Source organism: Neopsephotus bourkii, unplaced genomic scaffold (assembly GCF_033783945.1).
Source record: "Neopsephotus bourkii isolate Nb327-2 ecotype Australia unplaced genomic scaffold, CSIRO-AGI_Nbou_v1 NB_1154, whole genome shotgun sequence".
Taxonomy (NCBI): domain Eukaryota; kingdom Metazoa; phylum Chordata; class Aves; order Psittaciformes; family Psittacidae; genus Neopsephotus; species Neopsephotus bourkii.
The window spans coordinates 3,765,543-3,779,399 of NW_026901640.1; the positions used below are offsets into that span (position 1 = coordinate 3,765,543).

The 13,857-nt window shown below is 45.9% G+C and overlaps 2 protein-coding genes and 1 long non-coding RNA gene across 7 annotated transcripts; 1 reads left to right on the forward strand and 2 right to left on the reverse strand.

Annotated features, from left to right (window-relative positions):
• Positions 1-1,341: 1,341 nt before the first annotated feature.
• Positions 1,342-4,793, reverse strand: CENPV (centromere protein V). Its single transcript, XM_061363557.1, is given in 6 exon segments — positions 1,342-1,606; positions 1,936-2,050; positions 2,441-2,510; positions 3,291-3,389; positions 4,321-4,669; positions 4,672-4,793. Coding segments are annotated over 6 exon segments (852 nt in total). The 5' UTR covers positions 4,766-4,793; the 3' UTR covers positions 1,342-1,481.
• Positions 4,794-7,310: 2,517 nt separating this feature from the next.
• On the reverse strand, positions 7,311-11,413 carry LOC133217806 (uncharacterized). 4 transcript variants are annotated; one of them, XR_009726959.1, is made up of 3 exons: positions 11,158-11,413; positions 7,572-7,662; positions 7,311-7,483 (listed from the first exon to the last, which is right to left on the reverse strand). It is a non-coding gene; the product is annotated as an uncharacterized LOC133217806 (long non-coding RNA). The 4 variants fall into 4 exon arrangements; XR_009726958.1 differs by having other exon boundaries at positions 11,215-11,412; XR_009726960.1 differs by lacking the exon at positions 11,158-11,413 and adding an exon at positions 7,954-8,042.
• UBB (ubiquitin B) lies at positions 11,402-13,051 on the forward strand. 2 transcript variants are annotated; one of them, XM_061363597.1, is made up of 2 exons: positions 11,402-11,422; positions 12,215-13,051. In XM_061363597.1, the coding sequence occupies exon 2, from the start codon at positions 12,221-12,223 to the stop codon at positions 12,908-12,910; it is 690 nt and encodes a 229-aa protein (XP_061219581.1). In that variant the 5' UTR covers positions 11,402-11,422; positions 12,215-12,220; the 3' UTR covers positions 12,911-13,051. The 2 variants fall into 2 exon arrangements, with proteins under 2 accessions (XP_061219581.1, XP_061219580.1); XM_061363596.1 differs by lacking the exon at positions 11,402-11,422 and adding an exon at positions 11,575-11,612.
• The last annotated feature ends 806 nt before the right edge of the window (positions 13,052-13,857 follow it).

The window sequence follows — 13,857 nt, forward strand, 5'->3', positions numbered from 1 at the left end:
TGAACTCACTGTTGAAGCTGAAACAGAGTAAAAAATTGGGACTAACCTAATACAGTATCCTGCATTAGAGAAGATATGGCACAAATTGTTACTCCGCAGGAGGATACAGCTGTGAGGACTGCTTGGCAACTGTTTCTTCGTGCTTTTGTAGAATCCAGGTATCAGGAGTAACTTCAAAAGCCATGCTATCTCCAGAGATTAAACTAGAACCACCAGACCTGTCTTACTCAGACTGAACTTTAAAAAGCCAAAGCTTATGAATAAAACATCAGAAATCACACAAATTTCTCTGGTTGCACTTATCTTTACTGCTAATGCTGCTTCTTTTGTACACATTGTGTTGCAGGCTCCACCTTTGCAGTGCCACTCATGCAACATGAGCATTTCTTGCTTCAGAATATGGGGCTCACAAGAGTCTCAATGGACCTAAGAATGATGTGCAAGAGTAACTGTAACTAGGTCTTTTATAGAACAGAGATAAACAATGCAAGAGATGTTTCAAAAGCTGTTCTACTTCTGTAAGAGAGAAGTGCAGATCCTCTCCCTTTATGTTAAAGGTAAGTGAAGCAGCTTTCAGTGATTTTGTTTCTTAGCCTACTAGTGATTTGGGTTTACATGGGGTCATTGTGCAGCAAAGTCAGCAGTACTCAACATTTCTGTAGGCCTTTGCACTCATTCATGCAGGCTCACGTCTGCAGGAAGCATCTTTCCTGGATCTACACACCTTGTTATTGCATAGTTAAGATCACAGCCCAAATGGCCAGATCCTGATCTGCTGCTGTGAGCACATCCTCCTCCTGAGATAGCAAACGGGTTCCTGGTTGTACTGAAGTACATGCACATTGTATGACAGTGTTGAACAGTTCCCTGGCCATGAGTCAGTGCCTAAGCATATGCCTAGTCAGCCTTAAGACCATGAGTAAGTCCAGGCTTAGGCAAAACAGTGCTTAATCGCATGAATAACTTCAGTGGCCTCTCTCTTGCATACCTGTGTAATGCTTTACTGAACCTGAGCCTGTGCTTTACTGAACTTGAGCCTTCTAAGCTCTTTCAAATCACTTTTAGATACATGGTCAGTTCATTAAAGTCAAGGGAGAAAAGTCAATGTATGTTAGCATTATGTCCTAAGCAAGAGATTATCTTACATAGGATGTTTTCATCAGGCAGACTTGAAACACAGGAAAGATCCATGCAAGCAAAGATTAATTTTTTTTTTCATTGTATTTTTGTGCTCTGTTTATTATGATTTAAACTTCAGCACAGCTAAGGACAAAGTATCAAAACAGCAGCCCTGGGCTTTATGGAAAGGAAGTAGTTTTAAAATTGAAAGTCACAGCTGAATGGGACAGGCAGCATAGAAAGATTTATTTAAGAAACAGAAAACAGATAGCAATAATGCAGAGACTTATTTTGCTTCACCCAGGAAAGCCCAGGCTACAGTTCCACAGCAATGCCCCAGCATCAGCTGCTGGAAGAGTGTGTCAGGGTTTTGACATGTCTCTGATGGTCTTGTGTTCCTTCACAGCCTTCTCCCATTCCTTGCCATTGATATCCTCTGTGACAATGGTCTGCACGGTGCCCTCATCCAGACAATGGGGAGCTATTCCTGAAGAAAGACAGAGTACATAGAAACCTGCATCCACATCCTGTGTGGGAGATGCCTGCACTGCTCTGGATGGGGCTTCTCAGGGAATGCTAAATGCTCAGTCCAGCTATTGCTGTACATCTGAGGAGCCTAGATGGGAAGAAGCCCACACAGCAATAGGTAAGACTTACGGAGGAGCTACAGGTTCAGACTGCAGTTCCACATGCTTAGTACTTTAGGAACAAACTCTTATGCTGCTCACTGCTGTCATGTTAGCATCCAATGGAGTCTTTACCCAAGGTTACCTTGATGGTTACCTTTGCTTACCACAGCTTTCTCTTTCTACCTACCATAACCATCTGGATTAGAACGAGGAGTATAAAAGCTCTGCACACCACAGGTCTTGCAGAATGTGTGCTGGGCACTACGGGTGTTGAAGGTGTATGTTGTCAAATTATCGGCACCCTGAGCAAAATGAAAAGCAGTGTAAGTGTTCCAGACAAGCAGAGGTACTAATTTCTTTCTACGGGTCTGTAGCTAAGGAATGTAAAATCTAAGATACCAACTTTGTGTCTTTACTTGAGATGAGTTCTGTATTCATGCTCCTTTTCTGAACCCCTGTGTATATAGACGTGTCCGTAACAGTCAATTCTGAGAACTGCAAGAGCTGTGAAATCAGCTCACTAAGTAAGATGCACACACCCACACCAGACAGCATTAAAATTCAGCTGTTTCCCCCAACCAGCCATAGACAAACTTAGGATAGAAAACTGGCTGCCACTTGCATCTTTGATGATGACACTGGCTTATCCTACTCATATTCACAGACATGGTCTTACTGCATTCTTACTCTACCTTCAGCAGCTTGAAGCGCGGTGCTGGGACAATGAAGTGTCTGTTCTGTTTCTTTGTGCAAATGCTGCAACTGTAAAGGAAAAAAGAGACCTTTCTAGAAGCAGTGGACAAGTTGTGGACTACAGTCAGATCTGTCACGGACTTCTGGACAACAGAAATTCCACTGACAGCTAAAATGGCTCCTGGAAGTATCACAGGTAAGCAGCAACAGTGGACTTGTATCAGTAGTGTTTGGCTAAGTGCACCCACTTAGACTGACCCTACATGGGTACACCAACAAGGTGTTCCCTTACCCCAAACATCAGATGCCATTTTTGATTCACATACACAATTTCAACAGCCATAACAAGGCTCTAGGCCTGAGAAACTCCTTTAATCTTTCAGAGCTGACTTGGCCAGTTTTGCCACCATGAATTATTTTGCAGACAAGAAGGAAAGGGTCAGAAGTTTACTCGTGTGTTAGAAGCAAACTGCCTGCAGGCAAAGGTGGATTACTGCTGAAATTGGACCATGTTGTAGTTTGAGGCACATGTGGTCAGAGATGTCATGTTAATGTTAAAACAGGATTGATGTGCTCTGAGCACACTTGCACTCAGAAGAAACATAAAGCAGGCAGCTCAGTCCCTGTATTTGTAGATCCCTCCTGAGCAGTGAGCAGGGCTGTGAGACCAGAACTGCCCAAAGAAGTAGCACCTGATCCCATACTGGATCAGGACATAATCAGGGGGTATACCCTATAGGAACAGCTCAAAGCAGTTGTGTCATCTTCTAGCTGTAAGGTGTTGACTGGAAAAGCAAGCGCATGAGCTTATATTCATCCATGAGAATAGGGAGCACATAAAACACTCACTTGCAGTTGAAAACATGCAGATCTGCTGAAGCCCAGACCTCAAAGCGGACTGCTCCACAGTGACAGCCTCCAGTGTGTTTGACCAAACCCCGATATTCACTGGAGAGGGAAACAACAGAGATGTTTTCTCAAGGTAATTTTTGGGGGTTTTGTCCAAGAAAACAGTAAGGTTTATGCTGCATGATTCAGTTCAGCTTTGAGCAATTGCAGAACACCAGAAAACATCCACCCTGATATGTTTTAATAAAATGTCCCAGAATGACATAGATGATGACTTTGGTCCTCTGTGGCAATGGCTCTTCTGGTTTAATTAAAATAGTGCAAAGGGAAGAAGAGCAGTAGTTCAAGGAAAATGCACTCCACATGCAAAAGAACACATGTGCTGTCCTGCCAGACACCATGGCAAAATGCTGACCCGGAGTCCGTGCAAAACTGCCACAAGGAGCTGAGTCTCCCCATAATTACCCCACAAGTGCTCCAGCACCACCAAAATTCCTCCATTTAAAATCTGGGGAAAACAGAGATTCTACATAGTATCTGAAATGCATTTTGTTGGGTCCTGTAATTGCAGAGGAAATTCGTGGTCAAGGAATTTCCAAGCTTGTGCTTTTTCCTTTCCCCCAGCCGCCTCCCTCGCCCCTGGGCATCGCCGCCAGCCCAGCTCCAGTGCAACATGAGACTGAGAAACCTTTTCCTTTCGGATTTTCACTCCCCCGGTCCATTACTGATTACAGCGCAGAGGCACTGGGTAGTGCTCTGGAAGGAGCGAGCACAGAAAGGGGTGGAGATGTAGCAGCTGAGCCTCAACATCCCGCGCGGTGCCCCTGAGGGCATTTCTGATGAGAGAGCCCAAAAGCACAGGGAGCTTTAGCAGAAAACGCCGCTTTCTCCGCGGTGCCTGCGCCCCCGCGCTCCTCACACACAAACCCCTCCCTCCCCTCTGCAGCTCTCCAGATGCCGTGTTTAGTGCTGTGCTGCCGGGAGGTCAGTGATGTGGCGGGGCACCGACCGCCGTCCGGCCCGTACTCACAAGGCATCCAGCAGCAGCCGCGCCGCCTCCTCGCAGCTCAGCCGGTGCCGCTCCTGGAACGCGGCCCAGCGCCCGCGCTGCTCCCCGAGATCGAAGTCTCCGGGCGCCGGGGGCTGTTCCTGCGGCCCCGGACCGGCCGGGGCACTGACCGCCGCCTTCCCGCGGCTGCTGGGGGCCGAGCCCGCTGAGGGGCTGGCGGCGGCGCTGCCCCGCCGGGACCGCCGAGAGCTGGCCGCCCTGAGCCGCCCCATGAGCTGCGGAGACGGCGCGCACCGCGCCCGCCAGGGGGCGCCGCAACGCCGCGCAGCGTGACCGGGAGGGGCACCGAGGAGAGGGACTGGCCTGACAAGGGGCAGATTTAGATTAGATACTAGGCACTAGTTCTTCCCTGTGAGGGTGCTGAGGCGCTGGCACAGGGTGCCCAGAGAAGCTGTGGTTGCCCCATCCCTGGCAGTGTTCAAGGCCAGGTTGGACACAGGGGCCTGGAGCAAGCTGCTCTAGTGGAAGGTGTCCCTGCCTGTGGCAGGGGTTAGAACTGGATGAGCTGTAAGGTCCCTTCTAGCACAAACCGCTCTGTGATTCTGTGACTGGAAGTGCACTGCTGCACATCCCTTCTACGTGCCCACCCTTGGCTAGGAATAAGACTGCTGGTGAACAGTACTGTGGTGCATCAGGATGGGCCTTCAAAAGTGTGGTTAGTCCCTCCTAAAATTGGAAATAATTACTGAAGCTTTGCAGACAAACAAGTTCTAACATGATTCCCACTAGATGACCTTTCACAAATTCTGTCATCAAAGTCTTAAAAAGGAAACCAAACAAGATCATAGAATCATAGGGTAGTTTAGGTTAGATAGTGCATATCATTAAAACAATTAAACAAACAAATAAAAACCATCCCACTTCCCCCCAAAAAAACAGCTTAGGAAAACAGAAAGCTCTCCTCTAGTGGTAAATATCTTAGAAAAGGTTATTCTTGAACATCTAGAAGACAATGCTGCTTCTCAAGTAAAATTGTTCAATGCAGGGGAAAACCACAAAACTTGTAGTGTCCAAGTCACATTTGGTTGGGGGGAAAAAACTCCATCACTCCAAGGATGAGGCTTTGTGCCCAGCACTGGGAATTTCAACAGAACTGAATGTCTTGCTCTTCTCAGGAAGGGGAACAGGGAAAGCTGTCAACATGTGAGCTGACAGCTGGTTGTGGGGTGGAAGAGGCACTGACGGGTCATGTCTCAGCCAGGAATACAGCAAAGCAACTGGACAGCAATGAATGAAGCAGCATCAGGTCTGGATAACAGCTTTAAAAACGTACAACTGCAGTGTGTAGGCTGCCTCCTGAGATGGCACATACCAGGACTCACGTAACCACCCTGTCATTCAGCACCTCTCTTCTGATGACAGGAAAGGTGCTGAGCTACAATTTCCTGTTATTCCTCATGTGAACCTCTGTTCTGGTTACTCATCCTTATGGAACTGTTTTAATATGCTGTATGTGACAAATCCTGGCCCACGCCAGCATGTTTATCTGTAGCTCCTGAACTGGGCCACTCCCAGACCTTTAGTCACCCTAAAGTTCATGTTAGTCACCTTATATTTTGGGAAGAAAAGTCACTGAGGTGAAACTGGAGACTATGAGCTGAAACTGAGCCTGTGCAGTTTGCATCATGGAGTCATGTGCTGTCAGTGCAGGGTATGGCAGTTTCAAGTTTGAGCCTACATGGTCAGTCCTTTCCTAAAACCACTAAACTGCACTGAACTGAAAGAACATATTTGAGGAGTTCATTAGCAATCAGCTCACACAAATTACCTCCTCTCTGCAATACAGGAGACACTGGCACTTGTATGCTCTCAAAAAGCAGTTCCAGTGGCAAAACTGATGCGCAGGCTATGTCATAGCTGCAAAACTATCCCTCTCTGCTCCTGTGCAATTAGTTCAGCATGTTTTAAATGTAGAAAGCATTCTGAGAAGCTGAATTCTGTTCCCACTGTAACATTTCAGGATAAAGAACTAGGAGACAGAAATGGAAGAACAAAATGCAGCTTTGTTTCAGAAGGCTGCAGTAAAGAAATTCTTTCTGCTTTTTTATTTGTATCATATTTTATTACAAAGGACTCTTAGAGCTCAAAACTGGGTCTCACATAAATAACCAGTTCAAGAGCTTTATAGGGGATCTCTGGCTGATGACAAATTTCACTGGTATTTGGATTTACAAGCCCTGCATTTCAGTGGTTGCATATGGTATTGTTGGTGTACCTGGGGGGTCGGTGTTACCCAGTGCCTGAAGAGTCAATAGCTTTCCTGGTACATTACTTCCAAATCTGATGCAATGTTTGCCATACTTCAGTAGAAGTCAGTAGCTCGATGAAGAATGGCTGTGGAGAAGGAAGCATTCAGAAAGATGAGGAAAAGTCCAGTAAGTCAGTTTGTTTTCTTTAGGTATCTTGTGATACTAGAGTTCAACAGCTGACGTGGTTTAATGTTAAAGTACAAAGGTGTTTTTCCCTGCCAGCCCAGCCCTGCTTGTATAACAATGACTCAGCTCTGCAGAGCTGGCTTGCAGCCTGCATTGAGATTCTGTCTGCAAGGGCATTTTCATTGCAAAGGCAGCTACATGTTTGTGGGTTAAAGAGAACTGGTTACTGTCAATGCTTTTCATCTAGTAAGCAGGGAACTAGAAGTAGTGTATAGCTCACACCACATTTCACAGAACTGAAGTAGTTAAAACTGCATAGTTTGTGAAGGGGAGAAAAATGTCAGTGCTTGGATTTTAGTCTTCCTGTTGAGGAGGAAGAATTCTGCACATTCCCCTCCCCATCAAGGGATCTAGGCTGGATCTGAAAACAGAATACAGGTTATCAGCTCTAGGCCACTGGATGGAGGCTATTCAGACTGGCCTTGGCAGTATTGGTTTTTTCTTCACTGTCACAGAGGTTCTGTTGAAACACACCGATAATGATTAACAGTGGGTTAAGACTTATTTCTTCTGTCTTTTTGTTGTTGTTTTTTTTCAAGGTGCTTCTTTGCTATCCTGCTAAAAAACCCCACCCTAGAAACCACATGCTCAGTGGGCTCAGATGCAGCAGAGGGAATGTGAACAAAGAGAGCTCCTTCACTGCAGTGCAGCTTGGATCAGATCCAGAAGACTCGCAGCCAGGAGGCAGACTGGAAAAAAAAGATGCAGACAAGTAATTTTTAGAGTAGAACTTATTATTGCTTGTTGCTTTCACTGGTGTGACATGCAGACACAAACCTGTGATGGCATCTTCATAAAATGCTCTTTAGAAGTCTCCTCACATCGACAGCATAGATAATTGCCACATGTCCCTTGGGGTCATTTAGACCTACAGAGAAAGACGTGCCCAAGCCTATTTACTGTGGCAGCATCTTATGTGTCCTGCAAACAAACAAGGTAACAGAGGAGTATTGCTGACTCTTCTCTTTTTACTACAAATCTGGATATCTGTTTGTTTTTCTTAAGCTTTCATTTCCTGAAGTTGGTAGCTTATTAAAAGCTTTGTTTATTTAAGGTATTTTTAGCATAAGGCTTAAAAAACAAATCTCAGATAGTTGTCTTTTTTTGGTAATCTCATAATATTACACTCAAGCTCACAGTACTTTGGCTTGTGACTCACTATTTTTGTAACCCTTGAGCTTGGCAGGACAAGGACAAGCAGTAACATGCCACAGCCCTGTTTGTCTTGTGCCTGGAACTTCAGCAAAGATCAGGCTTTATTGCAGAGATACAGGTTTGGGAAGAAAATATTTATCTCCACAACTGTAAATAGATAAATATAATTATCTGGTGTCATACACAGTGAGAGACGTCTGAGGTAGGTAATATTATAAGAATATACATTGTGGGTTTTTTTCCCTGTGGCAAGTAGCCCTATTTTTATCTGAATAAAGGGAAAGAACTGAGCTGGCTGCACATACACACATCGCCTGACCAGCCGGCTGTCCCAACTTAAAGCCTTGTACTAAAGATAAACAGATTGCTTCATTTGACATTGCTGACTTAGAAATGATACATAGTTGCTAAGACATTAGTGTACTTAAAACCCAGACCCAGCTTGTGTTCTAGAATGTTACAGATTTGTTGGAAACATTTCTTTGACCTCCAGATGCTTCTCTTCCGAAAGTAGGTTGCTTTGTAACAGTGCCCAATGACCTACTTTTGAAACCACTTGGAAAGAAATAGGTTGTTTCCAACTGCAGGCCGCTGGCACCACCTGTGCAGTCAGGCCAGTCACAAGATCATTTCTGTTTTATTGATCTTTGCATTTCTTTATATACAGTTCACATTCAGCTGCTTGATGATTCTTACTCACCAAGAGCTACATAGTGGTGTGTACTTTAAATATATAGACTTTGTATTTATGTTGTATAACCACAACATAAACAGATCTCCTGTGTTCAGATCTCCATAAACAGATCTCCTCCTATCAAATTCAGGTAATAAAATACTTCCTAAAGAAATTCTGAGGTAAAGCTGAAATTCAGTAAAACAAAGTCACCAGGGCATCACCTCCAGCCTGGGAGATTGTTCTGTACACATAATGTGTGAAAATAAGGCAGAATCTGGCCCACAATATAGAAACAGTGCATTCTGACTTTAAAAAGAAGTAGCTTTCAATTGGTAATAATTATCTTTGAAGTAGTGTTAAGGAATCCATGCAGATACTAGGTGTGAAGCATTCAGGGCGTGAGTTTACTACACAGAAAATATCAAGGGACAGAAAAAGAGTCATTTAAGCAGCTTTCTGTATTCAGCCCACCCCCTACCCAGAAACAAAAGAGGTGGGCTCCATACAGGCATGTAGATGGCTACTGAAGATTCATAATTAGGAGAATTAAACGAATCCAATCAGTAGAGGCTGCAGAATGGTGGCCTGTGTGGAGTACACTGCCTGCAGGCTGTGGAGATTAGTTTAATTCTGCTGGGCCCAGGAGATGCATGCACAAAGCCTGGCTCTTTGTTTATCTCTTTTGACAGAGGGATAACTGAGGAAAATAATGAGGCTTTTTACATGGAATTGATGAATTTAAACCATAATCGTCTAAAAGTACGAGCTTGTGTTTAATGTCAGCATGTTGCTGCCTGCGCTTGCTTGGGATAACGTCATTTCCCTGAAGAATGAATTTTTCAGGAGCCATTATTAAGAAGGTATTTAAACAATTACCCATGGCAGGCCCATCTGGTGGGAGTTTATTCTGATCTGTTGATTTGAATACTTACACAGAAACAGAACAACCATACTGAAAGCAGATTGGTCATAGGATACTTGGAAAAAATAGCCATACTTGGAAAAAATACAAGGGAAAGCTCCTGTGTTTTCTGGTTTACACAGAAGGGGGAAAAAAAAGACAGAAATTTCTCTTTCTCCTTCTCCATCTAGAGGAACATTAAAAAGCAAAGACCTGCACACTAAAAACCTTAATACAAGTCTGATATGCTGAAACACAGGCCAGACTTTTTCGCCTGTTAATCTCCAGTTTAACACAGGCAAAATGTGGCCTTTCACATTTGTAAGTTTTAGTCACTCTGGCCCTCCTCTCAGGACTCCATGATCTTGTTTGGCTTTGGAAAGTGATTCCTGGAGCAATGCGTGGGACAGACAGGATATGCAGGCCAGCCGTGGAACAAGCCTTTAGTCACCCTCGCACCAGGCAAACAAAACAAAGGTATTGGAAACACTGAGCAAAAATGGCAGCATAAAGAAAACAAATGTGCTATTGCCTAAATCTGATACTGCTTTCTATCTTAAATTTATGTCACTGGATAGTATTCCCAAGGTTGGTTATTGCATGGAGCCGTCTCTAAACTTTGCAGTTAACCATTTTCCCCTCTTCCTGTGAATACATTGTGAATAATTATTCTTGGGATGATTTATTCCTTTTTACTGCAAACCAGGAGGTATTAGCAGACACAAGCCCTGTTAGGAGAAAGGAAAACAAAGGTTTGTTGTTGTTGTTACGGGGTTTTTAGTGGGTTTGGTTGTGTTTTAGGTTTTATTAAGGGGAAAACAAAGTAGCTGTGTACTGAATATTGCCATTCACACACGTGCTTATGCTTTGTGAGTGGAGGATTTCAGCAAGTTCCTCTGGCTTCACTGACAGAGCTAGCAGCAGATAAAACACTGCCACATAAAAGCCTTTTTGGATTTTGTATACTCCGTGATGTAAAATGGGTTTGGAGTCGGTCTGAAAGGTATAATGAATTAACACAAAGCACATTCCCACATCAGTTCTCAGAAGGAAGTTTTTCCATAGCCGGATCAAAGCTTCCTGTTCTGAAGTAAACAGCCATTTGCATTTCAAATGTCAGCATTTCATCACAGGGGTTGTTTTGCAACCTCACATTAAAAAATTAAGCTGTCAGCTGCCTGAAACTGGTTCAAAGGGCTGCTCAGGAAACTGGCCGCGTGACGAGGGGCACTGAGCGTGACGCACTGGGAGCTACCAACGCTCATGAATGTCTAAGGAACCTTTTTTTCCAGCTTTACTAACTCAGTTCTGCTTTTTTCATCTTTTCCTCACATCTACACATGGCCGAGACTAAACCTACAGACTCTTCCAGGCTCTGCCATAAATGCTTCACGCCACCCCAGGCAGGGAAGAGAGTTGGTCAAAGGTACAGGTATTAATATGGATCAGCAAAAAGCGGGTGCCAAGGGCAGTCCCTCTTTCCTCGGCACACTTCCCGCATCCCGAGCCAGGCTCTTCCCTGAACGCTGCTCGGGGCTGACACAGGGATCGAACCCGCAACCCATCGCACTCCCCGCCCTGCTAAACTCTGCCTCCGCAAGGCGACTCCCCCCCCTAGCAACAGCGCTGACCTCACCGCGCACGAATCAGCGCTGGGCAGCTCCTGAATGTGCCAGAGCTTTCCTTACCCTCGCCCTTCCCTATCAGCCAATCAACATCCGCTCTTCTCACTGGTGCGCCAATCCATGCCGACCGTGCGCCTCTGCCCACCCTGGCTGTCCCGCAACTTCAGATCCATCCGCGCCCTGAAATATCGGGATTTTTAAGGAACTGACACCCTACACTAGAATTCCAGGACTCTTTTTCCCTCCAGAATAGGGAGTGGAGAGGAGAAAGGTGAGTATTTTTCACAACAGTGCTCTTTTACTTGGGACTACTTCGAGAGGCGGATGGACACGTCAGCGGTGGTGGGCGGGGACTGTACGGCAACGCTATATAAGGAGGGGTGGGCGCGTCATCCGTTAGAGTACAGCTGCGACAGAGTGAAGGCGGTTGCTGTTGGAGAGTGACGCGCAGGGCCTAAGACGTGAGTGGGGCGGCGGGAAGAGGGGAAAACGGAAAGCATTTAGAGGGCTATAAGCTATAAATTGGGGTGGCGGCTTGTCGGTAGGTGATTTTTGCTGGGCAAGGGGGGGAATGGTGCAGCCTCGCTTTACCGTGAGCCCTTGTGAGAACTGGGGGGGGGGAAGTGGGGATGTCTGTAAAATTTCTTCTTGGGGAAGGAGGTGGTGGTAGGGGAAGATGGCGGAGGCTGTGTCTGTTTGTCTGTCCCGGAAGTGCATTGTTGAGTCATGGCCGCGGAGGGAGCAGCGCGGGGCTGCGGGCGCAGGTCTTGCGGTCTTGCAGCGGCTGTGCGGGGCAACTGGGGGTCTTGAGAGCCGGCTGGTGAGAGGTGATGGAAGGAGTCTGGTGTAGGAGCGTAGCGTGTCGGCCTTGGAAAGGAGTTCTGGTCGTTAAGAATGAAGAGTCAGGGAATGGCTGTAGACAGTAACTAACAAAAAAAAAAAAGGCAGTCAGAAACACCCCAAAAATTCTGTTTTTTGTACAGTGTGAAACAACAACAAATCCTTCAGTTAGAAATAATTGAAGACTGTATTTCGATAGCTGAAACTTGTGTATGTTTTGCAGCTCAACATGCAGATCTTTGTGAAGACCCTGACTGGCAAGACCATCACCCTTGAGGTTGAGCCCAGTGACACCATTGAGAATGTGAAGGCAAAAATCCAGGACAAAGAAGGCATTCCCCCTGACCAGCAGAGGCTGATCTTTGCTGGCAAGCAGCTGGAAGACGGACGCACCCTGTCTGACTACAACATCCAGAAGGAATCCACCCTCCACCTTGTGCTGCGTCTCAGAGGTGGCATGCAGATCTTCGTGAAGACCTTGACTGGCAAGACCATCACCCTTGAGGTTGAGCCCAGTGATACCATTGAGAACGTGAAGGCCAAGATCCAGGACAAAGAAGGCATTCCTCCTGACCAGCAGAGGTTGATCTTCGCTGGCAAGCAACTGGAAGACGGACGCACCCTGTCTGACTACAACATCCAGAAGGAATCCACCCTCCACCTTGTGCTGCGTCTCAGAGGTGGCATGCAGATCTTCGTGAAGACCTTGACTGGCAAGACCATCACCCTTGAGGTTGAGCCCAGTGACACCATTGAGAACGTGAAGGCCAAGATCCAGGACAAAGAAGGCATTCCCCCTGACCAGCAGAGGCTGATCTTTGCTGGCAAGCAGCTGGAAGACGGACGCACCCTGTCTGACTACAACATCCAGAAGGAATCCACCCTCCATCTTGTGCTGCGCCTGAGGGGTGGCTGTTAAGTTATTCTGCAGCTTGCTTAATGATAGGATTGCCAATAGCATGTGTTCTGTAATATCTTAAGTTAAATGCAGGGTTAAAGCAAGCTGAAATATCTGCTGAACAACTGAAATGCTAATAAAGTTTTCTGTTGCACATTACAACTTGTAGTCTGTCTCAGTTCAAGCTAGTAAAACCGGTATATTTAAGTGATATGCTTACCATGATTTTCGTCCATGGCAGTTAAAGCCTCTTTGCATGCTTAGTGAGGCTGTTGTGGATGAAACGGTCTTAATTCAAGCACTAAACCCATGTTGTTTCTTTTTACTATAGTTAATTTCCAGGAAGAATAATCTGGTAAAAGACTCGGAAAGCCACACACGAAATACAGGGTTGAGCTTGTCAGTGCAGCGGGGTGGGCTTTGCTGCAACTTGTGAACTTGCAGTGTGTTTAAATTGACTTCAGTAGTGGGTGCGTGTGAGCAGCTGCGCTGCCTGACACTGCTGTGGAGAGACTTGAGCTTCAGTATGCATATTGGAGAGGTGGGGTGTACATGAGCAAATACAAGTAGTTTTGTATTTAAGTGGGAAAATCCTGTTGCAGCCTCTGGAAGGTTCAGAACTAGGGGTGGGGTGGTGGTCTGGCTGTTGTGCATGGAATGTGTGATCTGGGGAAGTGCCAACTGCAGTGAAAGTGGCTGGTGGGGCAGGAGTGGGCAGGTGGGAGGGTGTCTTCATGCACTGGGTCTAGTGAGCTGCCTGAAATTAATGGGAATCCATGACTACTGAGCCAGGGTAACTGCTTTCTGGTTTGGGCTAAGTACAAGTTCTACACAGCCATTTGATGCCAAAAGCTGGAAAATTCTCACTGAAGCCTGGATTGGCTTTATTTTGTTCTAATGGGGTGGGGTTAAATGGTTTGGTTCAACTGGGTAGTGGTGGGTCTGGTAACCTATGTGCCTCTTCATGT

Excerpts from the sequence above, each read along its gene's own strand:
- UBB (XM_061363597.1), top strand. The coding sequence starts at position 12,221 with ATGCAGATCTTTGTGAAGACCCTGACTGGCAAGACCATCACCCTTGAG.